The 25902-nt window shown below is 40.5% G+C and overlaps 2 protein-coding genes across 2 annotated transcripts in view; one reads left to right on the forward strand and one right to left on the reverse strand.

Moving 5' to 3' along the window:
- LOC119720583 (G-protein-signaling modulator 2-like) overlaps nt 1–4615 on the reverse strand; it is a 63087-nt gene extending 58472 nt beyond the window's left edge. The window contains exon 1 of the mRNA XM_038190308.1: nt 4465–4615. Within this exon, the coding sequence (XP_038046236.1) occupies nt 4465–4512 (48 nt within the window). The 5' untranslated portion in view covers nt 4513–4615. The remainder of the gene's footprint in view (nt 1–4464) is intronic.
- A 68-nt stretch (nt 4616–4683) lies between these two features.
- Nucleotides 4684–25738, forward strand: LOC119720582 (pre-mRNA-splicing factor SYF1-like). The gene is made up of 23 exons (XM_038190307.1): nt 4684–4847; nt 6476–6624; nt 8004–8127; nt 8767–8964; nt 9128–9262; nt 9922–10086; nt 10458–10517; nt 11171–11255; nt 11798–11949; nt 12798–12917; nt 13799–13899; nt 14133–14208; nt 15192–15278; nt 16107–16220; nt 16968–17054; nt 17752–17827; nt 18544–18653; nt 19173–19376; nt 21484–21600; nt 22283–22337; nt 22621–22741; nt 23981–24093; nt 25004–25738. Exons 1-23 carry the CDS (start codon nt 4812–4814, stop codon nt 25063–25065), a joined length of 2547 nt encoding a protein of 848 aa, XP_038046235.1. The 5' UTR covers nt 4684–4811; the 3' UTR covers nt 25066–25738.
- The last annotated feature ends 164 nt before the right edge of the window (nt 25739–25902 follow it).

Consider the following 25902-nt stretch of genomic DNA (forward strand, 5'->3'; position numbering starts at 1 on the left):
TTGCCAAGAACAATCCACAAACCAAATTTGAAGTTCACATGTAAAGTATTTCTCAAGTTATCGCGCTGACAAGATTTCTATTGTTTTAGCCACTGTGAACTTGACCTTTGGCCTTTTGGCCCCAAATGCAAAAGGCTTCTTAGGATTACCAAGAACAATCCACAAACCAAATTTGAAGTTCATATGTTAAGTATTTCTCAAGTTATCGCGCTGACAAGATTTGTCCGGACACACACACACACCCACCCACCCACACACCCACCCACACACCCACCCACACACCCACCCACACACCCACCCACACACCCACCCACACACCCACCCACACACCCACCCACACACCCACCCACACACCCACCCACGGAAGGACAAGGCGGAAACAGTATGCCCCTTCGGCTTCGCCGCGGGGCATAAAAAAACATGTTTAGTGTCCTGCCTTTTTGAAAAAGGAAGGAGGAGGCCCTTTTTTTTCAAAATGGCCGCCCGACCAATTTTCCAAAACGAATGGACGGGCTATTTTTCAAGATTGCCATCAGCTTTTTTTTTTTAAATGGCCGCCACTTGGACTCAGGAAATGACATACCAGCTTTTAGAGCTTAAAGTACGACTTTCCCCCCCCTGAAAAAGACAATTAATTTATCATTTCTTCGTTTGTTTGTTTTTTTCAATTAAAAAAAAAAAAAAGGAGACAGCCTCCACAATGGAAGTGGGCGGGGACTTTAAACATGAATTTTTTTCTTTCGCCCAATACATTTTCCCTAGATATTATTGCAAATTTTCACGAAGAGATATAAACACCTTTTTCCGCTAAGACTAGGCCTATAATAAATCTGCTTCCTCAGTGGAAACAGCTATAAGGCTGAATATACCGGTACGAGGAAAACATCATTATGAGATGAAAATTGGATGAGCCCCCGTCTTGTCTTCTTGCAAACGAGCTTCGGCCAGCGGCGATGAAATTGAAATGGGTAATTTGGCGTCGAGAGATCGGGTGGGGGGGGGGGGATTCTGTTTGTTTGATTTGTCTTTGAAGCATAGCGTGCTGTCGGATGATTAATCTCACTCAAAAGAGAAAAGACCAAAAAAATCCACGATGATTGCAAAAATCACTGGAAGTGATGAGGAAGCAGTACGTATTATTAACTTTCCGCTGCGTTTCTTCTACTGGAAAAAATTTTTTAATTGTGTACACGTAGCATGGTTGCTCAATGCCAAAACAAGTCAAATTATGCTCGAACAAAACAAGTCAAAACAGAGAATTTGATCATGAATTTTTATGCATGTTTGTAAAAATTTATATTATAGCCTATTGGATGGCTTTGAGGCAGATAAAAGAATTATTGCACGAGCCATTTCACGAGCTACTGTATTTGATTGCACAAGTCGAAGATGAGTGAAATATTGTTATAGTGAGTGCAATATATTTTTGGTTCCCCCTGAAAAAGCCATTCAATACGATTAATAGTATCTATATCCGGCTGACTTGATCCCAGCTAATACATTTCAGGACTCTGTTTTCATTTCTCAAAATTTCAATGAATGTTCGCTTTTAACAATGCCGCTCGGAGCTGCCATTGTGGTAGTTAACAACAGTGTGCCTACACATGTTCAATGTACCCTGCTGCTGCGTGTGCGGACGTAACGGTGCCGCACTCTGCGCTCTGTTGACTGGTTAACGACCGTGAGTTGATCGTGTAGGAAACAGCGACATTTGCTAAATTGCCCGAATGTGGACGATTACAAAAATAATATTGTCGTCAGTTGGGTACTTTTAAATGCAGTCATTTTACGGAATGGGTACTTTTTATGGAAGCATACAATACACTGATTTATATTTACTACTCCACTGGAAGCACACACAATTAATAAAACACTTAGGCCTATAATACGAAATTGCATAATACAAAACTGCACATGTAATGTACATTGTTTGTTACTACTGAACAAACATGAATGTTTTAAGTACTGCTGATTCACTGTACACTTAGATAACGTGTCTATTTGGAGTGGTTATCAGTTGTATGTAGGCTCGGTTTTGATTTTCACCAAGTGTTATCATGTTTATGTATATTGTAAATCATAATCAATCATTGCAATAATCCATTGTTTATTCCATCAAAAAAGTTGTATCTGTGTCGTGTACAAAGATTTAATTAACAAACCCCTACTATTTAAGAGGTCACAATCAGTTAAAATGTTCTTCCTCACCTCCTGGCATACTGTGTACAAACCAATGGGGGTCTTGACCATTATTGACCCAAGTAATAACAAGGCTGACAATGCATGTTTCCATAGAAACTTTTAATAAGAAAAATGCAGTTTGTTTTAACTGCTGTAGAACTATGGAATTGCGACATAACAGTGTGATTCTAAATGCATTTGAGGTTTTAAATTGCTACCGGTTATCGATTGAAGCACTTCTTAATAAATTTTACACTTATAAGTTATAAACTGCACGTGTACAGTGTACATGTACTGTACAATACATGCACACGTCCGTTCTAACAAATTACAATGAAACATTATATTTTCTAGAGTAGAGTTAAACAATACATAAAATCATGGTACGCAGCAAATGTTTGGCTCATTGGTCTTATCACTACTGCTCTGATATATTCACCTGGTTACAAATTTAAAACAAACACAAATGTAACCACAGATGCACTGTACACTTATTACATAAAGTATTTGTTTTGGAGTGGTTATCAGTTTTACCGTACATGTCTGTTTTGATTTTCACCAAGTTATATCATGTTTATGTACATAGTCAATCATTGCAATAATCATGAATTCAGAACTGAGAAACATTTCAGTGTTTCTTTTTTTCTTTTAGAAAACAGGCCCACTTAGAAAATTTCACAACTCACTGTTAACATGGTTAAGACTCAAGGGCATTTGATTAATAATAACAAAAATCTGATGTTTTTGTTGAGCAATGTTGTTTTTTTTGGTCAAGAACAGAATTGTGTCGATTTTGGACCCTACTTTCGCCAGACCATGTCCGAATGTTAAAAAGGCGATAAGTTGGGTCCAAGTTACTCGGACTAGTAAAAAAAATTTACAACCTGACACCACTTTTTTTCCTCATACATGTACATCATCTCCATGAAGGTCGTTTACTGCAAAAAATGATGATAAGACATGAATCTGAGTCTGGGAAAAGTACAAATGCAACAACGTTGTCCTCTTTGACAACCATTGTTGAAATTTTCACGATTCTTGTTCTCGTTTTCGACAATTTTAACTTCAAATGCAAAAGATGGAAAATCTAGGCAAAAGATGTACTTTTTAATTTTATATTTGATTTCCAATTCTTTACCTAACTTTCTATCTGCGTAAATTAAAAACTTGCCTGTGCGTTTTAAAGAAATTTTTGTTAACTTTTCACAACTTCCAACAACATGTATACTGGTCAAGCGATGGCGCCATCTTGTCGACTGGCGCTTCATCCTTTTCCGATGAATTCAGTTACTGTTATTATAATATTACTATATTACTCTATTAATGAGAACTATAATTTTCCAGTCAAAGCAAATTTTCTGATCACAGGGCAAAATTGGCAATCTCCCCAGGTGGACCAAAACTTGTCGCGGTCTACCACATGCTGGAAGTAGTTCGTCCCCAGTTTTCAGTAAATTATTATATAGTTTCACCAAAACCGTTATGTAATTTATAAACATCCCAAATTGGTATATTATACATGTAGACTGTGATTTTAGGTTTAATATGTGCCCCGACAGCGACAGTGTTATTCGTTCTATTTGCCATTTTTCTTGTAACTTTTTAATGGGTGGATAAACTCATGATTTATGAAAGAGAGTGTTTAGAACTTGATGAAATTTCACTTTCTGTGAAATTTCAGTTAAAAATGTTTTCTCTAGCTACATGTAGGTGCTACAGGCGAAAAATCAAGGTGCGTTATGGGCTGCGCCACGTTAGGGTACATCAACAATATTTAATGTACACCGGAAGTTGTTGAATATAACATTACAATCATGACAATGGTTGTCAAAGAGGACAACATTGTTGAATTCGTACTTTTAACGGACTGATCTGGAACTGAGAAACATTTCCAATTTTGTTAGGAAATAGGCCCCCTACTAGGCCCCTAGTACTTAGAAAATTTTCTTGACTCTCCATAGACTTTGTACACAATCGCGGAAGTGGCGTCAGGTTGCAACTTTTTTTCCCGGACTAGCTACAGTATAGGCTAAAACAATGTAAGTTCACACTATGGGACGAAATGGCAATGGGACGAAATGGCAATGGGGCAAAGTGTCAATGGGGCAAAGTGTCAATGGGGCGAAGCGTCCATGGGGCAAAATAACATTGAGGACAATTTGTGATACACGACGGGCCGTAGCGCAGCGCTATTTGTTTGGACTGTCAAAATGAACATGATGAAAAACCCAAATTCACCAACAAACAAGAGATAACATAATTATAAACACGGAAAGAACTTACCTTAAAGGCATTCGTTGATGCCCGTCCCTCCTCTAGTTCCAACCGCATTTGATATGCACAACCGTAAGAATTCTTATTTTCCGTCGGCTAAAAAAATAAATTTCAAGCGAGCAAAACAGTGTACTGCCCCCAATGTGCAACCTGTCCCATTATCTATCGCGCTTTATGATTGGTCAATTTCTAAACGGCGGTGACCGTACCTCAGTTCTGTTGACACGATTTAGTAGAATTCTCCGCAACGATTTGCCGTCGTCTACACGTGAAAAAAATTGCTGTTTTTCCCTGATCTTTAAGCACCATTGATTTGTTGGCAGTACAGTTTGATAGAAATTTATTAATGCAAAAGGATGCCTATTTCAGATCAGCAATCAGAAGTCATTTTTGTGAGTACTGTACTAAAATAAACCGAAATGAACGTTTTGTTAGAAAACACGAATGTGTAAGGTAGGCGTAGACGTCTATTTCCGACATATCCATAGCTGCGTATGTGTTTTGCCTTTAACAAAGAAGTGTGAATTAATTTGTGAAGACAAGTATTTCAGAATATAACGTTAAATATCACCAATAATCAGTCATTGAAAATGTGGGAAATAAAAACACCCATGAAAATATTTTTTGGTGATTAAAAATTAGATAGTGGATATTTTGCCGGAGGTAATGACGGCAAACTAACATTTACTAAAGGTTTGCCGGCGGCAATCCATATTAACAGAGGGCGCTGTACTCTTTAAGATAGGGCTGAATTATAAGATGTATTAAATTCCCACCAAAAGTTGTGTAGCGCGTTTGGTGTAGTGGTTAAGTAAAGGCTCTAGTAAGCGGGAAGACTCGGGTTCGATTCCGACCGCAGCACATTTTTAAGTTTTTTTTTTCTCATCCCCAAATAAATAAGAATATTGTTCATTTATTATTTTAAAATGTCTCAAACATTTTTTTGCAGAGTATTACATTTTCTTTTTCAGATTTGTGGCTCTGGAGGATTTTTTTTTTTTAAAGGGAAATAAAGTCCGAAATTATAAAATGGTCTGAATCCCATCTTGTGAAAACGAGGTTACAAAGATAATTTTGGCATGGAGCCAGACTAAAATTTGTCACTCGAAAATTTTTAAGTACAAAAAAACAGAAACTGCGCATGTTCAGTGCATATCCGGCAAACTAACGTTTACTAAAGGTTTGCCGTCTCCGGCAAAATATACACTGCCTAAAAATTAAGCCTCACTCCCTTAGCTTAGGCTTAACTTTAAGGAAAAAATAAAAACACCAATGAAAATTTTTTTTGGTGATTAAAAATTAAGCCGTAGGCTTAAGGAAAAATGTTGCAACCTGACGCCACTTCCGCGATTGTGTACAAAGTCTATATGGAGAGTCAAGAAAATTTTGTCTTTCCTAACAAAATTGGAAATGTTTCTCAGTCCCGGATTCATGTCTCATCATCATTTTTGCAATGAGTGACCTTCAATGGCTTCATTGAGATGATTGATATATGAAGAAAAAAGTGGCGTCAGGTTGCAATGTTTTTTCCAAAATGAAATTAATAATTAATAATTTTAATAGGCCCGGGCCCTCGGCCTTGGCCCTATTTGTCATATTTGTATTTCAGATATCAAACAATTTTCAATGTGGATGGGGCCAAACAATCAGGCCATTGGAAATTGTGGGATGGGGGGGGGGGGGGGGGGAAGGGTGTGGCAGGGGGGGGGGGGGGGTTGGAGATGGAAGGATTTGACTACACCTACATGTATTGAACTACATGTATGGCTGCTCGGCTCCGATACGTGGAGCAGCCATAGTTCTAGGGGTAAAATTTGACCTCATTTGACATCAGTACCATAGTATTGGGGGCATTCTCTTTTTCCTACGGCATCGATTTACTTCCCTGGTTTAACATAAGAAAATCAGTTTATTTATCAGACCCAGGCCAGTATTAGTTTTTTATTTCTTTGGGGGGGGGGGCACCCCTGATAGCTATCAACAGCGTAATGTATTCTCAAACGTCTTTCTTTTGATGCAGGAGGAAGATGATCTCCCCTATGAAGAAGAGATTTTGCGGAACCCGTACGCAGTCAAGTGCTGGTTGCGCTACGTCGAGCACAGATCAACGGGAGCCCAAGGCCCTCTCAGTCTGATCTATGAGAGAGCGCTGAAGGAACTTCCTGGCAGGTGAGACACTCAAACAGGTCTACATTGTTTGTTCCGAAGGCGAAGCTTGGCCCGTTAATCAGCAAAGAAAATCCAGTTACATACTTGATGTTATAACAGAACAGTGAAATTCATGCACCCCAAAAAAAATGGCACTTTGATTGTTGTGTTTCTATGAAAAGTATGCCCAGTATGATTGAATGATAAATTATGACTGAAGAAGAAATTCTAAACTCCATTGTCAGTGAAAAAAATCGCAGTCATCAATGCCGAAACGTCAATACTGGTTATTGGTAAAGCTGACCTTCAAGTTGGGAAGAAATTATTCGAAAACTTCCTCAAATCTATGTATTTATCACAATTTTGAGGAATTTCACGAGTAGTTGAACACTTATATCAATTTCAGCTTAAAGGGAAAATACAACATTTGCAAACATCAAAAAATAAAACTACCAAATCATTTTGTAATACCTTGCTGGACTGTTAGTGAATGACAGTGTAAAGCATCCTGTAAAATCATGGCACCTGGTATACTGTCATTTTCAAGAAAAGTGGTATTTTTGTATCAATTTCCAACGCTGATCGGCCGATCAGCGTTGGAAAAAACTGGCTTTTTTTTCAAATACTGGCCCCAATTGACCATCGCACTTGTTTGCAATCGATTACAAACCTATGAACGGGTACGAGCCAGCTAGACTGGTTCCCTGACCTTACAATTCCCCAATGTATGTAAACTGCTCTGTTTCTTCTTATATGGAGTCAGGGAACCAGACTACAGGAAAATAATTGTTTTTCTTGGTTTTTTTTAGCATTTTCGAACCCAAAACCTCAAAAAATCAGTGTAACTATATTTGCTATATATTTCCAACCCCCCAATTCCATCCATTTCTGAAAATTACAGTAAAAGCAAATGATGTATATTCCCTTTAATCTGTTGTTGCAAACGTTAGTGTTACACCTTGAACTACCTCCAAGGAAAATTTCGAAGAGGACTTTTTGCCGACCAAAACAACACGTGGTTTTCAGCAAAGACCCTGAGCACCATAGGCGCTATGGTTGACCAATTTCGGCCCGGCAGTACAATGACGAAGCTCATAATCAGCATATTCATTAGCGTCACTTATTGTTACTTGGCGTGGGTCTCGGTATCGACCAATAGAAGTGATATTTTATTAATTAATAACTCGTGAAGGAGGTATTTATGCAATGTTTTACTGCACACCAAAATGTATAGGAACCTTGTTAATATTTGTGAGGCTTGAAAAGATTGAAAGATTGACAGATGTTGCCAGCATGATACAGTCACACACAGTACAGCAGGTTAAACGTTCCATAATGAAATCTCAGGTTTTGAACCAACCAGTGGCAATCACTCATCTAATGTTTTGTTATCTCCATAGTTACAAACTCTGGTACAACTACTTGAAGGTCAGACGGAAGCATGTCAAAGGTCGCTGCATCATTGACCCTGGTTACGAGGACGTCAACAACGTCTTCGAAAGAGCTCTAGTGTTCATGCACAAGGTACGATAACTGCTGTTTTAAATACCGAAGGGGTACTTCAATGCTGGATTTTGTCCTTTGCAATCTTGTCCATAGTCTGAGTATCACCCGTTATCCACGGAGCCAAGAGTCTCCTGTATAATGTCTGATATCTAGACATGCAGATATATGCAAGCTGCGCTCCAGCCAATCAGAGTCGACTTTACTAAACCGTGACATCATTTCCTTCCCAAATCAGGACTAAATGGTTTGATTGGTCAATTTGAATGCAGTGTTTTGTAATGCAACAACAGCCGGGCGCATTATCGTGTAACATGATACAGAGTGCGTGACACAGTTTTTTTTTATCCATTGTCTATGACACGCAACGGGCGAATGACCAAAGACCCGATTTAGAAAGCGCCACTAATTGGTCAAAATCTAGAGGTCAAGAGGCGGTTGTCTTGCCTAATTAACCAGCAAATCTGCTCACACATACTATTACATAGACTATGTTGTCCGAGGGCTTGGTAGAAACATTTCACGAGCTAACTTGGGTGGGACTCGAACCCACGATCTCCTGCTTACTGGTGCAGATGTCCTAGTACTCGTTGGTTAACCTGCAAAAAGATTTTATGCTTAACAAACTCCTGATGATACGTCTCGTTATCCGTTTCACAGATGCCTCGTATCTGGCTGGACTATTGCCAGTTCCTGCTGGACCAGCGCAAGATCTCGCGTGTTCGTCGGACGTTTGACCGAGCGTTGAGGGCGCTCCCGATCACCCAGCATCATCGGATCTGGCCCGTCTACCTCAAGTTTGTCCGGATGTACCCGTTGCACGAAACGGCCGTCAGGGTGTACAGACGATATCTCAAAGTGAGCTTCCTTTTTTGAGGTTTTTTGATCTCCCGTTTTGGGGAAGTGAACATGCTGTTTCATATTCTTCCGTTGGGGTGTCTGTAATCACAAGTCCAGTCACAAGTAAATCACAAGTCGATTCAAGTATTTATTATAAAATTCATTATTCTTTTATTCTTAGCTCTTTCCTGAAAATGCAGAGCAGTACATTGAGTACCTGGTATCCATCGACAGACTGGATGAGGCTGCAGTCAGAATGGCCGATATCGTCAACAATGCAAAGTTTGTCTCAAAAGTTGGCAAGTCGAACCACCAGGTCAGTCTCCAAAGTTTGAATTCTAGTTATGTTAAGGATTGGTTCAACCTAACCTAATATCATGGTACCAACATTGGAGTTGACATCATGGTATTATCAGTGGAATCTAAACTAATATCATGGTATCGATAGAGAGACCTAAGCTAATATGGTATTAACCGTGGACCCCAAGCTAATATCATGGTGTCAACAGTGAAATCTGAGCTAACATCATGGTATCAACAATGGAACCTAAGCTAATATCATGGTATCAACAATGGAACCTAAGCATATATAATGGTATCAACAGAGAGACCTAAGCTTATATCATGGTTTCAACAGAGAGACCTAAGCTAATATCATGGTTTCCAACAGTGGAACCTAAGCTAATATGATACCTACATTGGAATTTAAGCTAATATTGTGGTTCTAACATGGGAACCTTAGCTAATTTCATGGTATCATGGTATCAACAGTGGAACCTAATCTAATATGGTGTCCATAGTGGAACCTAAGCTAATATGGCCTCAAACAGAAATTTTTATTGTGACATTTGCAGTTACCTAGACGAACAGACTTTCCTCTCAATTTCCCATGAAGTATCACAAAGGCTAAACAGTAGACATTTTTAGTACATTGTTGAAGGAAAATTGTGCAAAACTTCCTTTTTTTCCCGACAGTTATGGCATGACCTGTGTAACCTCATCTGCAAGAACCCTACCAAGGTGACGTCGTTGAAGGTGGATCCCATCATCCGTGGCGGCATCAAACGCTTCACCGATGAACGAGGCAAACTCTGGTGCTCATTGGCCGACTACTACATCAGGAGCGGCCATTTTGAAAAGGTCGGTATGGCAGATGTTTCCCAGTTTCGTGATCCCATTATCAATTTCTGCCCCAAAAGGACGATGTTCAACTCAACTGATGTGTCTTTGATTGAGTGGGAGTGGGGCCTAGTGGTTAGGTTTCGTGACTCATGATCAGAGGGTGGGGTTCGAATCCAGCTGCTGGCAAGCCACTTCACCCCACTTGTGTCTCTCCAACCAGGAGTATAAATGGGTACCGGCATTAGCTGGGGAGTAACCTGCGATGGACTAGCATCCCATCCGGGGAGAATAAGGACTTCTCAGTCTTTTCATGTGAATGAAACCGGAATTATTGCAGGCCTGAACCATATTGGCTCGTGACACTTTTATTTTTTTCTTATTTTGTACAGGCCAGGGATATCTATGAGGAAGCCATTCAAACAGTGACAACCGTCAGAGATTTCACCCAGGTAAACTTAGCTTAGGCTTTAGTCTTAGACTAGAATCAGAGTTGAATCTGCGACCTCCGGATTGCTGTTCCGGTGCTCTACCAACTGAGCTATCCAGCCTTATAATAATAATAATAATTTGGGAGGCTAATCATCCTTACTCGCAGCTGGTATGCTGAATTGCAAAGGACGCGGCTACAACGTGGTCGGGCCGCTGGCACGTAAAGGCGCCTGTGGCTGCCGGCTACATCGACCCATATATGACCACGGAGCACAGCCTGAGATCGAAAGTGTTTGATTTTTCCGGAGGGAGGAAAACCAAAGGGCCCGGAGAAAAACCCTTGTGGCACAGGAGAGAACCAACGCACAACTCTACTCACATGTGATCCGCGGCCAGGATTCGAACCGTGGTCACCTTGGTGAGAGGCGAGCGTTTTACGCACTAGCCACCCATGCCACCCGGCAGTTCCCCGTTTTGTAAATGTCTTTGTTCAAGGGGTGCTAGTCAGAAACTATAAATCATATTTTCCATGAATGTGCACCTATTAAATCAGTTTCCCTTCGTGGTTTATTTGAAGGAAAAAAAAAATAAATAAGATATACATGTACATATTTGGTTTTCTTTGCCTTCCTAAATCCTTTTCACCGATTTTTCCAAATTATGTCTTGTGTAGGTCTTTGATGCCTATGCCCAGTTTGAGGAGAGCATGATTAGTGCCAAGATGGAGACCACCGCAGAGATGGGTCACAACGAAGAAGGTCAACTATTTTAGCCCTAAAATCATCTCCTTACACCTTTTTTTCCCTGATATTGCAGCAAGGTGTTATTTTGTGCTTGAACCTTTTCGAGTTTGTAGCTTAATGTCTTAGGGACGTTTTGACACATATTTCATGAAAATTGGTAGTATTGTTTACGCAAGATGTCAAATTTGTGACAGGGGTCACCAAAAATATTTTATTTTTTCTAGTGACCGAAGAATGCACTCATTCACGGACAGAAATGGAAATATACATGATCATCATTATAAAATTGTTACTTTGTAGATGTACCAAGCATGAACGTCTCTAATAGGCTACCAAATTTTATAAAAATCTATATGTTTTGGTCACTGTTGTGAGAGGCTGAAAATGCACCACTTTCTTTTTAAGAGCAACCATCTCTGGTATTATTTACTGAAATAAGACTAATAAACACCATGATAAATTTCTGAGCAAGCAAGCCAAAATTTGCAAACATCTCCCCTTTTAATTTGTTGTAAGTTTGGATTTTAACTTTTGTCTAAAATGTCCTTTTACTTTAGATGACACCGACCTTGAGTTGCGACTGGAGCGATACGAGGATCTGATGGACAGGCGCCCTCTATTGTTGAACAGTGTCCTACTCCGGCAGAATCCGCACAATGTCCACGAGTGGCACAAACGGGTCAACCTCTACGAAGGCAAACCGAAAGAGGTCTGTGTCATTTCATTTTTTTCAAAAAATGTTATAATAAGGTTCATCCACAAAAAAAAAATGAAACTTGCAGTTACAGTTAATGTGAGGCAGCCATCTCTGTGTTTTTTTAATTTTTGTTTGCAAATGTTTAAATATGGTGGACTTGAAGTGAAATTGGTTCTTAATCATTCATAAATACCTTAGACAGTTAAACCATTCATATTGGTCGAGAGCACGTTTAAAACCGACCACGTCCAGTTTTAAACTGTTGATAAAGGCTGGCTGGCTGATCTTAAACCCTTTTCCAGTCTCGCATAAAATTCAGAGTCATTACCGTTTTATTGGTTGAACGTTCACAATCCTCTTGCAGGCATGGGCAATACTACCAGTGAGTCAGTATTTCGTAGTCCAAAATTCACATTACACCGGCACAGCTGCATTCTGCGCCACCTCACACAGTAGCGCCAATCTCCACATAAGGAATTGTTGACGACTGACTCGCGGGAGGGCCATACCATAGCATACTAGAGGGGTGTTCAAGAAACATGAAGTAAAACTATTGAACAGAATCGTTGGTGATTTAAAATTATTGACTTGTTTTGACATTTGGACTGAAAAGTTTTTTACTGAAAAGGTATTTATGAATGGGAATAAATTCAGCTCGGGTCATTATCAGCATCCAGACTCCAACCGTTCTTAAACATAGTATTTAAAACCAGCCAAGCACACATTTATTCCCTTTATATTATTTTGTGCTGAAGTTTTATAAAGCTATACTATCTGTACTGTTTAACAAAATCTGATTTTTTTTTCAAGCAATTTTTCCTACCTGTTGTTCAAGAATTTTGCTTGTTTTTTGTGTGCAGATAATCAACACGTACACAGAAGCAGTTCAGACCGTCGACCCCAACATGGCCACCGGCAAGCTGTACACACTCTGGGTAGAGTTTGCCAAATACTATGAGAAACATGGACAGATACCTGAGGTGAGAAAGGGAGTCACACTGACAGACGCACACAGGGTGACAGATGGGTTGACGGACAGCTTGGCAGACATGTGACAAGATAAACTCAAGTGATTACCAAAAATTGACTTTTAAAATGTGTGGGAGTGTTCATCTATTCAAATCGTGGACGAAAAATACCAGAGAACAAAGAGAACAATATCATCCACAATTCCCAGCATACGTCCGCGATTGGGGTCGTGTACAAAACCTATGGGAGTCTTCCTAAAGAGGGACAATAGGACCTCCACGATCGACGGTGTGAACACGACTACGTGTGCGTGTGTGTGTGCTTTTGATCTATTTATACATTTGTGACGTGGTATGTCAAAATCAGGTCCATTTGGGCAAAAAGTTAATTTTGAGTTATTGCAATTTTAGTAAAATAGAAATCTTACTCTTTCAAACACCGCTTTGTTTTTTGAAATTGGATATTCCAAAGTGAAGTTATGAGATTTTGAAATAGGACTGTCCGAAATGTCCAAAGTGAAAGATAGGCCTTTAAAGTTAGAGTTCAGTGAAAAAATACTCTGTCAATTAAATTTCAGTTTGACACTTTCACATAACATTTTAAACATTAGTAGCATCAGAAATTTCAAAAAGTCTCAAAATCGCTGAAAATCACCCCCTGTAATTCTGCAGGAGTTCCTCTATTCGTTATCTGCCAAATTCTCCCTGGTATTGACAAGCCACGTCACATTTGTGCAAAACAAAATTGAACAGTGTTTTTGTTGCATAAGTGCATTCATTGCAAAAGTTGATATGACTGAAAGAATTATGTCAAAAGTTGATATGACTGAAAGAATTATATGGACCCAATGAAAATGTTTAATTGTTTTCAATTTTTTTCTTTTTCGTTGCAGGCTCGTCTGATTTTTGAAAAGGGCACAAAAGTCTTGTACGTCAAAGTGGATGACTTGGGAGCCGTCTGGTGTGAATGGGCAGAAATGGAGCTCAGGCATGAGTGAGTATGCAGCAAGCATTAGAGCCGATTTACGTGAAAGCGGACGCGAACGCGAATCTGTAACGTCACGGCAAATCGTCACGCTGCAAATTCGCAAACGTTGGACACATTTCAGCCCTACTGCAGCATGGTAACACAAGTCTCAAGCTGGAGTTTAAATTTCTACTTTTTTTATGTTTTAAATATTTCGACAGAAATGCATTTTGAGCACAACTTTTTCACTCTCTTTTTAGAAATTTCGACGAAGCTCTGGTTCTTCTGAGGCGGGCCACTGCCACACCGAAGAACAAAGCTGCATACTATGATAAGGTAGGCTGGGTGATTCTTTTCTTTTTCTTTTTTTTACTTTAAAAAAAGTTTTGCAAGAAATATTTGTTTTGACCAAAATTGTTTTTAGGTGTCGGTGACTTAGATCAAACACTTTGGATGGCATTCGTCAGGGAATATAGTTGAGTCTCGTGATAACAAACTCGTTCAAACCTAGCCAAATTGTTTGTTATATCAGAATTTTGTATTAAGAGGAACATCAGTCCCATTCATTGTGCACATAAATGCACAGTCGGGACCAAGGCTTTATGTTTGTTATAACCAGAATTTTGTATTAACAGAGTTTGTACTAACGAGAGTCGACTGTACATACTGCAGTGTAGTACTGTTGCTATAGACCATTATCATGTTGCAGCCGTTTGATTTTTCCCCATTCAAATCAATGTAACCAAAGTGAAGCTGGAAGGAAAAATAGTCTGGTTCCTTTTTTGCAAAAAAACACATTATCATTCAGCACTGTTATTGGATACAGGGAACATGACTGAAATGGTGGCAGCATGATAAAGGTCTATTGGGTTAAAAGTTGAATCGCCGTGGTCCAGTGGTAATGGTGTTCGACTCATGTGCCTTGGGTTCGAACCCTGACGGGGAACACGGTGCTTATGTTCTTGGGCAAGTCACTTTACTACAATTGTCCTCGCTGATTCTGCCGACATTTGCCCGGCTCCTACGGCAGCTCGCCAAGTCGGCGGCAAGCACTTCCCAGTTTCTGAAGGGTTTACAGTCTACGTTGGCTGTAACCAGATGTCGTTTCACCACGCCCAAATAATGAAGTTTCGGCCTGCCAATTGGACGTGGGCTGTCTTTCAGTTCGCCATACAAGACAGACTTTGGAAGGCGGCCTTCATCCAAGCACCACATTATTATTATTATTTAAGTACCAATAAGTTCTGGGGTCCAACGCAGGAACCATTTCTTCTGAAATATAGAAATTTTGTACTAATTCTCTTGCCATTTTTGCGCAGAGTGAGCCTGTTCAAAACCGGTTGTACAAGAACCTGAAGGTCTGGTCGATGTACGCTGATCTGGAAGAGAGTTTTGGAACCTTTAAGGTAAGGGTTTTTTTGGTTTAATTACTTTACTATAATTCTTTTGCTTAGTTCTGTTTGACTAGTTGAAGAACAAAAACATATTTTCTTGTCTGGAGTTTTTGAAAAATGGGAGGAAGCGGCACTTTTCAACAAAATTTTTTTCCAAGATGGCAGATTTTCAAAGATGGATGAAATTTGACCTATTTTGACCTTTGACCCCAAACTGTAGGTCAGACGAGGAAGTCACCATGGACAGTTTTTAATGTTTGCCCAAGGCCAACATGTTGACGGCGCTTTTGTCATGTATACTTTTGTCATGTATGAGCTTCTGTGAAATTTGACATTATTTTGACATTGACCCCATGATGATATTTGACCCCAGTTTGGTCATGTGACATGTTGGGATGGGCTACTGATACTTTTGACAAAGTTTGGTTGAAATCGGTCCAAATATGTACGAGCAATAGACAATGTCAACGTTTGTTACTAACTAACGAACTGACCAACTAATGTCTGGACTAACGGAGAGACATGATGATTTGTTGAGCTGCTACTCGCAGCTAAAAAAAAAAGAGGCAGACGGGGAAAAAATGGAATCAGGCAGGGAAGAGAAGTTGGTTTATTATATTTTGTGTTCTTATTGCTAAGCACAAATTCTGAACAAAAACAAAAGCCTAGTTTATGAAAGAAGTCAAATGTTAAGAAGATTTTGCTGCAAAATATTCAATTTCCAGGAAGTTTTGTTATGCAAGTGAAAATTTTGACTTATCCTTTTAAACATTTAAATTTTAATCTATACTACAATTAAAAACGTCCAAAAATAAACTGTTATTTTTTTTTTCTGTCTAGAGTACAAAGGCCGTCTACGACCGAATGATCGACCTGAGAATAGCAACGCCGCAAATCATCATCAACTACGGCATGTTCCTAGATGAACACAACTACTATGAGGAGGCTTTCAAGGTAAAAATGGCCCTTCTTTCCCCAGTGGGGGAAATGATTGATTTTAGTTTTGTTGTTTCTTGAAGACAAATGGCAGGTTTTTTTTGCCCTGCTGTTTAAAAAAATTATTTTATTAAAATTTGGCATGGTTATAAAGGGCCCATGCAATGTAATTTTTATTATGCAATCCTTGAAAATGCACCTTTGTGTCCCATTTAACCTTATTGTCAATTTTCACAATTTGCCATTTTCAACGGTATTTTGGTGCCATTTTGGTTTTTATGCTAATGCTAATTTCCATATTTATGAGCAAAAGTGTGATATCATTTCAGGCAGAAACTTCAATGTTCCAGTATTTCAGCACCAAAAGTTGGCAGAATTTTTGTTATTTTGCTGTCGTAAATTTTCTTGTCTTCGGTGATTCGTTGTTGTGTCAATACATGGCAGTAAGCCGATGATTAAACTTTTCTCACAGATGTTTTGAATGAGCAACCCCAAAACTTAACAATGTTTTCCTGAAGTGACATAGCAAAAGCGCCTCAGTTGTCTGAACAAGCAAAGAACATTTTTAAAAAAAAATTTCAAAAAGGTATGTCAAATAGTTTTAATACATTGAAGAGGATTAGAAAGTTTATACAAAATGGGTTCCTAAAAAAAAATGATCTCATGGACCCTTTAATGTTCCGGCAGAACATGACGCACTATTTTGCCGGATTTTAATATTTACAATATTCCATTTTTCTTAATCTGTCCAAACTAATAATCTAGGCCTACGAGAAGGGCATTGCGCTGTTCAAGTGGCCGAATGTCTACGACATCTGGAATACCTACCTGACGAAGTTCATCGAGAGATACGTAAGTCTGATTCGTCCATACCGCTTAATACTTAGAATCAAAAGGTTCCAATCATATGATGTAAAAGCATCACGTGACCATCCGGTGTCCCCATGATCAACCACCATTGCAGTAGGCAAGCGTTTAATTAGCAACCACGTCATTGTAAAGTAGATAGTACAAGAAAAGGTAAATATGTCCGTGGGCAACAGATTTACCGAAGATAACCCGCAGATCCGCGCTTTTGTCAAAAACATCCTCAGTACAAACATGTCATGTTAAGACTGATGCGTGCATGCACGCCCTGGTTGCATATATACATGGCATAGTAACTGTTACACGCACGCGTAAGTCTTTACATGGGGAGTTCGTACGGGAAATGTTTTTTGACAAAAGCATGGATCTTTGGTATATTTTCGGTAAACATGTCGCCAATGGACATTTACCTTTTTCTAAACCAAGTATAGGCGTAATCCTGGACACAAGGAATATTCGATAAAAATATGAAAAAAAGTGTTGTAACTTTTTTCGCTTTGGTAGTAGAATTAATACCCTGGACGTCAGTCGTAATGCAACGAAGACTGACGTCTAACCTGGGCTAGGAATGATCCTGCCTTTTACCCAGATGTGAAGTGGTTCGGTGGCTAGAAAGTGACCATCGCCATATTGTTTTTTGTTTTTACATATGTGCTTCATTTTGTTGTGTTTTATTTTTCAGGGTGGCAAAAAACTCGAGAGAGCGAGGGATCTGTTTGAGCAGTGCTTGGATGGCTGCCCCAAGAAATTCGCTAAAGGTAGGAGACCCATCTTCCGCCAAAATGTCATGGAAATACTCGGAACATTATCTATTGAAACATTATCAATTTCATAGATACAATAAATTTCCTTCAAGTGATTGAATTTATCAAATATATCTGTGGGTGGCATGGGTAGCTGGTGCGTAAAGTGCTCACCTCTCACCATGTGGCCTGGGTTGGATTCCCAGCTCGGGTAATATGTGAGTAGAGTTGTTCGTTGAGTCTCTCCTGTGCCACAAGGGCTCTTCTCTGGGCCCTCCGGTACCTTAGTTGATGTAATTGAGCAGATTCGCTGATTAATTATGCAAGACAACCACATCTTGACCTCTAGATTTTGACCAATCAGCGGGCGCTTTCTATATCGGGTCTCAGGTCAATCACCGGTTGTCGCGTCATAGACATGGATAAAAACAAGGCGCGGGATCGCATAAATCTGCATGCTTAGATATATCAGACGTTGTACAGGAGACTGGGCTCGGTGGATAACGGGTGATACTCAGACTACCGGTTTTCCTCTCTCCGAAAAAAATCAACACTTTCGATCTCTGGCTGTGCTCCGTGGTCAGACATGGGCTGTATCGCAGCTGCCAAAGGCGACTTTACATGCCTGCGGCTCGACCACGTTGTAGCCACGTCTTTCGCAATTCAGTGTCTGCTGTGAGAACCGATGATTGGCCCCGAAGTTTATTTATAATTTCTTTATCTGTTCGCAGCTATTATCCTGTTGTACGCCAAGATGGAGGAGAATTATGGCCTAGCGAGGCACGCCATGGCGGTGTACGAGAGGGGAACGGAAGGGGTTCTACCGGAGGAACAAAATGAGGTCAGGCGACTTTGCGAACAAAACATTGTTAATTCAGTATTAGGTTTTGCCTTCACCAACCAATGTATAAACACTGTATACTCAGTGTGTTACCTCCTGAGTGAAAGTGGAAAAAAAATCACTCGTGTGGGACGCGAACGCACGATCTCCTGCTTTCTATTGCAGATGTCTTACCACTCGACCACCAAGCTAACGGGATCAGTTGGCTGGTTCGAATCTGATGTGCATGTAGCAGCAGGTACCGCAATTAAACAACTCATAAGATGAAATTTTGCGGCGCAAAATTTCATCTTATGAAAACTTTGTTATTAATTGCTTTGTTATTAATTATTTGTTATTAACTGCTTTGTTAAAAATTGCTCGGCAAAAACAGGTACCAGCCAAAATGTCATGTGGTGTATGGTGTTTTAGCTGGTTCACAGCTTAGCACTTATTTACTAAGCTTCAATTGTAATGGTATTCATGACATAAACTTGCAAATTGAAATATGAAATTTTGTGGGGTTTTTCTTTTCTTCAGATGTTCAACATTTACATCAAGCGAGCCGCCGAGGTGTATGGTGTGACCCACACTCGATCTATCTATGAGAAGGCTATTGAGGTGTTACCGGAGGACCAATCTAGGGACATGTGTCTACGCTTCGCCGACCTCGAGAGGAAGCTAGGAGAGATTGACCGCGCCCGGGCCATCTATGCTCACTGCGCACAGATATGTGATCCTAGGGTACGTACTTCAGTTAAACCTGTACTGTCCTGAAGTGCCCTGCCTGTTACTCCCTGTACTGCCCTAAACCGCCCTGCCTGTTACTCCCTGTACTGCCCCAAACCACCCTGCCTGTTACTCCCTGTACTGCCCCAAACCACCCTGCCTGTTACTCCCTGTACTGCCCCAAACCACCCTGCCTGTTACTCCCTGTACTGCCCAAAACCACCCTACCTGTTACTCCCTGTACTGCCCCAAACCACCCTGCCGGTTACTCCCTGTACTGCCCCAAACCACCCTGCCTGTTACTCCCTGTACTGCCCCAAACCACCCTGCCTGTTACTCCCTGTACTGCCCCAAACTGCCCTGCCTGTTACCCCCTGTACTGCCCCAAACCACCCTGCCTGTTACTCCCTGTACTGCCCCAAACTGCCCTGCCTGTTACTCCCTGTACCACCCCAAACCGCCCTGCCTGTTACTCCCTGTACTGCCCAAACCACCATGCCTGTTACTCCCTGTACTGCCCCAGACCGCCCTGCCTATTACTCCCTGTACCACCCCAAACCGCCCTTTCTGTTACTCCCTGTACCGCCCCAAACCACCCTGCCTGTTACCCCCTGTACTGCCCCAAACCACCCTACCTGTTACTCCCTGTACTGCCCCAAACCACCCTGCCGGTTACTCCCTGTACTGCCCTAAACCGCCCTGCCTGTTACTCCCTGTACTGCCCCAAACCACCCTGCCGGTTACTCCCTGTACTGCCCCAAACCGCCCTGCCTGTTACCCCCTGTACTGCCCCAAACCACCCTGCCTGTTACTCCCTGTACTGCCCCAAACTGCCCTGCCTGTTACTCCCTGTACTGCCCGAAACCGCCCTGCCTGTTGCTCCCTGTACCACCCCAAACCGCCCTGCCTGTTACTCCCTGTACTGCCCAAACCACCATGCCTGTTACTCCCTGTACTGCCTCAGACCGCCCTGCCTGTTACTCCCTGTACTGCCCCAAACCACCCTGCCTGTTACTCCCTGTACCGCCCCAAACCGCCCTTTCTGTTACTCCCTGTACCGCCCCAAACCACCCTGCCTGTTACTCCCTGTACTGCCCCAAACCACCCTACCTGTTACTCCCTGTACCACCCCAAACCACCCTGCCTGTTACTCCCTGTACTGCCCTAAACCACCCTGCCTGTTACTCCCTGTACTGCCCCAAACCACCCTGCCTGTTACTCCCTGTATTGCCCCAAACCACCCTGCCTGTTAATCCTTATACCGCCCCAAACTGCCCAACACTCTATTGTTTTATGGATTTATCAATGAGGAAATATAGTGTAGTATAGTGTATTGCTAGTGCTAAGGCCCCCAAAAAAGTTCTGCTTCCGATTACATGGCATTTAAAAACAGTGTAGGTGGGTAGGGATTTTTTTTTGGGGGGGGCAAATTTTTTGTGTACGATCATATGGCGGCGTCTGTGTGTAGTCAAGGGTAAAAGGTAGCAATTGATGGTTTTGAGGATTTTTCCCTCATTTTATCCTAAAAAAAATTAGGGTAGGGGCTGTGAAAATAGGGTAGGTAGGGTAACCGGAAGCAGAACTATTATATTTTTTGGCCTGAAGTATTGTTTATTCATTTATTTATTTATGTATTCATTTATTTATTTATATAAGAGTCAGTGGAAAAGGCTTTGTATAAATGTCCACAGTCAAAGAATTAATTTTTGAAATATTTTGTAGGATAAAGGGAGTAAGTCAATGAAATAAACTTTTAAAAATTCACATTAGGCCCATTGCTATGCTGACGGGACATTTTGAAAATAATTTGTTAGGAGCCATTTTGGGGATAGTTTTGGGTTTCAAAACTTTTTTTTGTTTGTGTTTGTTTGTTTGTTTGTTTTAAAAGCCAGCTAACCAGAGTGCGAAAAAATATCACATAAGAAATTATATCTCCACAAGACATTACCCTAACCCTTTTCGGAAAATATTTAAAAAATTTAAAATCCATCTTTGTATTGTAATTCTGAGGCTCTGCAATACTTCATGTTAAAAAAACTCACAAAAGTGCATTTTTTAACCCCATTTTCACTCCTCCAAAAAGCAAAACAACTGTGCAAATTTCTTGTTTCTTTCTTTACAGACCACCGCCACTTTCTGGCAGACGTGGAAAGAATTTGAGATCAAGCACGGGAACGAAGACACGGTGCGGGAGATGCTGAGAATCAAACGCAGTGTGCAGGCAACCTACAACACACAGGTACGAGATCCAAAATCCTCAGGAGTCATTTCATCAAATATTCAGGAAAAGTTAACGACAAGGTTTCAAGTATTAGTTGAAGGATTCCTAACAACTTCCCGTTGGGGAAAGATTCTGCGGACGTTGTTGGGAAATTGTGTCCAATATGAAAAAAAAAGTCTGTCACGAGCCCAGATGGCCCATCAGGCTGGTGTTTATCAACGGTTTCAGTAACATAAAATGACTGAGAATATTTTTATTCCCCCTGGATGGGATGTTAGTCCATACTCCTGGGTGGAGAGAGGCAAGCGAGGTAAAGTGGCTTGCCCATGGACAAGATGGATGCAATAACATTGTCTTTACTACATGTTAAAGTAAAGTCTGTGACAAGCCAACATGGCCCATCAGGCCAGCATTTGGTTTCCTTGGCAAGAAAAGACTGAGAATATTTCTACTTCCCCTGGACGGGATGCCAGTCCATCGCAGGTTACTCCCCAGCTAATGCCGGTACCCATTTATAGTCCCGGGTGGACTGAGGCAAGTGCGGTAAAATGGCTTGCCCAAGGACACAACATATGGCCAGCAGCTGGATTCGAACCCCTGACCCTCTGATCATGAGTCACAAACCCTAACCACAAGGCCAAACTCCCCACCCTGATGTTTTTAACATGTTGCCTCGATCTTTGTTTTTTTCGTCAAACAGGTCAATTTTATGTCAGCCCAAATGCTAGCAGCTGCCAAGACACCCGCTGGAACAGGTACTTTAAACTTAATTAAAATTGTGTTCTGAGTAATTTTTTCTTCCTATTAATTAAACTTCACGCCCTGTTTTGTATACATAGTCCTGTCTGCATTATTAAATGTTCATTGCAAATTTGACGTCACAAAACATTCACTGCAAAGTTCAGAGTTAAAATGTGTTTCTCTTTCGGCAAATTCGCAACCGGAAACTTTGCCAGGATGTCACAAGTCCGTTTTCGCATTTACTTTTGTGTGAATTACGAACTGGTTTTAATAATTGGGATGTCGTTGTTGTGTCAGTTTCTGATCTAGGCTCAGGCGGTATGGACGACATGAAGCTACTGGAGCAGAGAGCTCAAGTTATGGCGGCTGAAGCTGAGGCCGATAAACCCAAGACGAAGAAGGATATTCTCTTTGTGAGGTGAGTGACTGCAACAAAAGTCCTCATGTCCAATAAAAATGGAGGAAAAAATTGTCGGTCGCATCACATAGTGACACATGGTGGATATTTATCCCACTACGAAGTGAGGCATCGTGGGTACAAGATGATGTCACTTCATGATTTAGCAAAACTATTGTATTTATCACTTCGTGGTGCACCCAGCGAAATAAAAATGAGCCATTTGCTGGTGGCTTTTGCCATTTGTGAAAATGTGAATAAACTTCTGTTATATTGACCTGTAGAATGTTTGACATTTTGAGTTTGAAGTATTGAAAATCAAATTACAGCTTAATCATTCCAGTGAAAATTTAGTACGTGGGCAATTCTAGTATTATGTAATGTCCGTGACAGAGCATTTAAGAGCTCAGTGAATAAACCTGAAAATGCATTTTTCAAATCGTATGCATCCATCATCTAGTAATGGTCTAGGAGATTACAGACTATCTTATCGTTTCTCTGAGTCATTAATTCATAAATACCTAAGACAGTTTACGCATTCCTATTGGTGGAGAGCCAGTCACTTGGCCGGTCTTAAACGGATGATAAAGACATGGCTAGCTGGTTTTAAACACTTTTCCAGTGTCACATGAAATTTGGACTCCCATGAAATTCGGTGCCTTTTAACGTTTCATTGGTTGAACGTTCAAATTCCTCCCGTATGCATGCGCAACACTACCAGTGAATCAGTGATTTCATGGTCCGAAATTCACACTTCACCAGCCCAGCTGCGTTTTGCGCAACATCACGCAGTACGCGCGACGCGCACGCCAATGTCCTTATAAGGTAACGAGTTGTGGAGGGGCATTCCGTACTATAGTCAGAGGGGTGTTTCGTAAAACATGAAGTAAACTTGTTGAACAAAATGGTTGGCAACGTCTGGTTTTTGACTTGTTTTGATTTTTGGTCCGAAAAGATTTTGTTTTTTGACCGAAAAGGTATTTATGAATGAGAATAAATATGTGTTTGGTCGGTATTAAACACTCTGTTTAAGACCGGTGGGAGTCTGGATGGGTGATAATTATCACCCATCCAGACTCTCACCGGTTTTAAACAGTGTGTTATAATACCGACCGAACACATATTTATTCCCTTATTAGATATCATGGTTGATTAAGTCTGTCACTGACATTACACTTTCTTTCATAACGCTGGAATTGCCCATGTGTTCATCCGTCAGATATGCTACACGTATACTCACATGTAAACCTTTCATTTTAGGGGGAGTGCTAAGGCTAGCGATGCTGAGTTGGCCGAGGCAGTGAGGACGGCTAATCCAGAGGAGATCAACATTGATGACGATGAGGATGAAGATAGCGGGGAAGATGTTGATGGTAAGTAAAGCGTAGAAATCTTTGCACTGTGAATGCACCAAGTGGCACACAGAATTTGACATGTTTCAATTCATGGTACATTCGCATGGAGTATGAACCAGTATTAACAGTTATTGATAAATACCTAAAGACAGTTTACCCATTCCTATTGACCTATCGCCGTTTGCGAGTTAACAACGCCCCTTAGACAACTATACGGAATTTATGTACACTAAGTTTTGCTTGTCTCAGTCTATGCGTGTTCCGCGTCTATTTGTATATCGTGATTCTACCGCGATAGGTCAATTGGTCGAGAGCCTGTCATGGGGCCAGTATTAAACAGTTGATAAGAACAGCTGGCTGGTCTACAACACTTTTCCAGTGTCACATAAAATTCGGACTCCGATGAAATCGAGAGCCTGTTGCTGTTTTATTGGTTGAACCATGGACCCTCTACACAGAGGGTCCGTGTTTTCATGGTTGAATGTTCACAATCCTCATGTAAGCATGCGCAATACTACCAATGAGTCAGTATTTCATAGTCCTAAATTCACAATACACCAGAACAGCTGCGTTCTGTGCCACATCGCGCAGTACGCGCACCAAAAACCATAAAAGGAGTCGTAGTTTACGACGTACTCGCGAGAGGGATACACCATAGCTAAAGGGGTGTTTAAAAAAACATGAAGTAACATTTTTGAACAAAATCAATTTTGACTGGTTTTGACTGTTTGACCGAAAAGGAATTTATCAATTTGGCTTGGGTCATTATCAGCGTCCAGACACCAAACCGGTCTTAAACGTAGTGTTTAAAACCGGCAAAGCACACATTTATTCCCTTATCTTTACACTGCTATCTTGCTTTACAGCATACATACCAAACCAATTTTTAATGCTGTGGTTCTTTTCATTTTCATGATTTCTTATACAGAGGTGCAAGTGGAGACCCAGGCCGTCCCAACGGAAGTTTTTGGCAACATACAAAAGGACTGAAAGCATGGTCTATAGAGTTTTCAACGTTTGTCAGTTTGTACTTATGATACTGTCTGCCACAAAAAGAAACTTTATTTGGAGTACAAAGTTTCGTAACTTGGGTCAATCTTTCCACAGCACATTGTTAGATTCAACTAGCAAAACTTCTTACTTTAAAATGTACAAAGTGCATCGGAATAGGGTTTCAAATACACGACACAATTCCGAGTAGAAATTACGATGTTGAAAATCATGATATTAAGGTAAATAACTTGACGTTAAAATACTTTTTGTTGCAACTTTGTCCGGACAGACATTTCTTCATTTATTTTGTCCCAGCAGGCAAAATATTTTAGTTTTTACAAAAGTGATGTCTGTGGCAACAGAATCACTGGCACATAGCATCCTCACAAAATAAACTTTTGTATTTGACATTTTCAGTTGTTGCTTGTTTTTGTTGTGTACTATCAAAATTTTCGTTGTTTTTGTTCTATTTCCTGAAAATGAAATGAGGGTGAACCTATATTTTTTACGTTTCTAGTCCAAAATTGATCTTCCGAATCTGAATACATTTGTAATTGGTGCAGGAATACAGTACCCAAATAAGCCACTTATATAAATCAGTCTTAATATACATTATGCTGTCTTGTGTACAAGTTATTTGGTTAACTACAAATAAATAACATTGATTATATAAACAAAAATGCCAACATATCACTTTTTGATGATTTGTAATCCAAGTACACGATTTAAGCATTCTGCATTAAGAATGCAAAATAAAGTGGTAATTCGAAAATGAGATTTTGAGGTACCATGTAAGGTCCTTGTTAAATCTCAAGTTTCCACCTTTTACAACGT

The sequence above is a fragment of the Patiria miniata genome, unplaced genomic scaffold (assembly GCF_015706575.1).
Source record: "Patiria miniata isolate m_02_andy unplaced genomic scaffold, ASM1570657v1 HiC_scaffold_9, whole genome shotgun sequence".
In the NCBI taxonomy this organism is placed as follows: domain Eukaryota; kingdom Metazoa; phylum Echinodermata; class Asteroidea; order Valvatida; family Asterinidae; genus Patiria; species Patiria miniata.

Bases quoted from the DNA above. Each gene is read 5' to 3' on its own strand.
- LOC119720582 (XM_038190307.1), top strand. From the start codon at position 4,812: ATGCCTATTTCAGATCAGCAATCAGAAGTCATTTTT. The intron at 6,625-8,003 runs GTGAGACACTCA...TTATCTCCATAG, and splicing joins CTGAAGGAACTTCCTGGCAG to TTACAAACTCTGGTACAACT. The intron at 24,094-25,003 runs GTAAGTAAAGCG...TTTCTTATACAG, and splicing joins TAGCGGGGAAGATGTTGATG to AGGTGCAAGTGGAGACCCAG.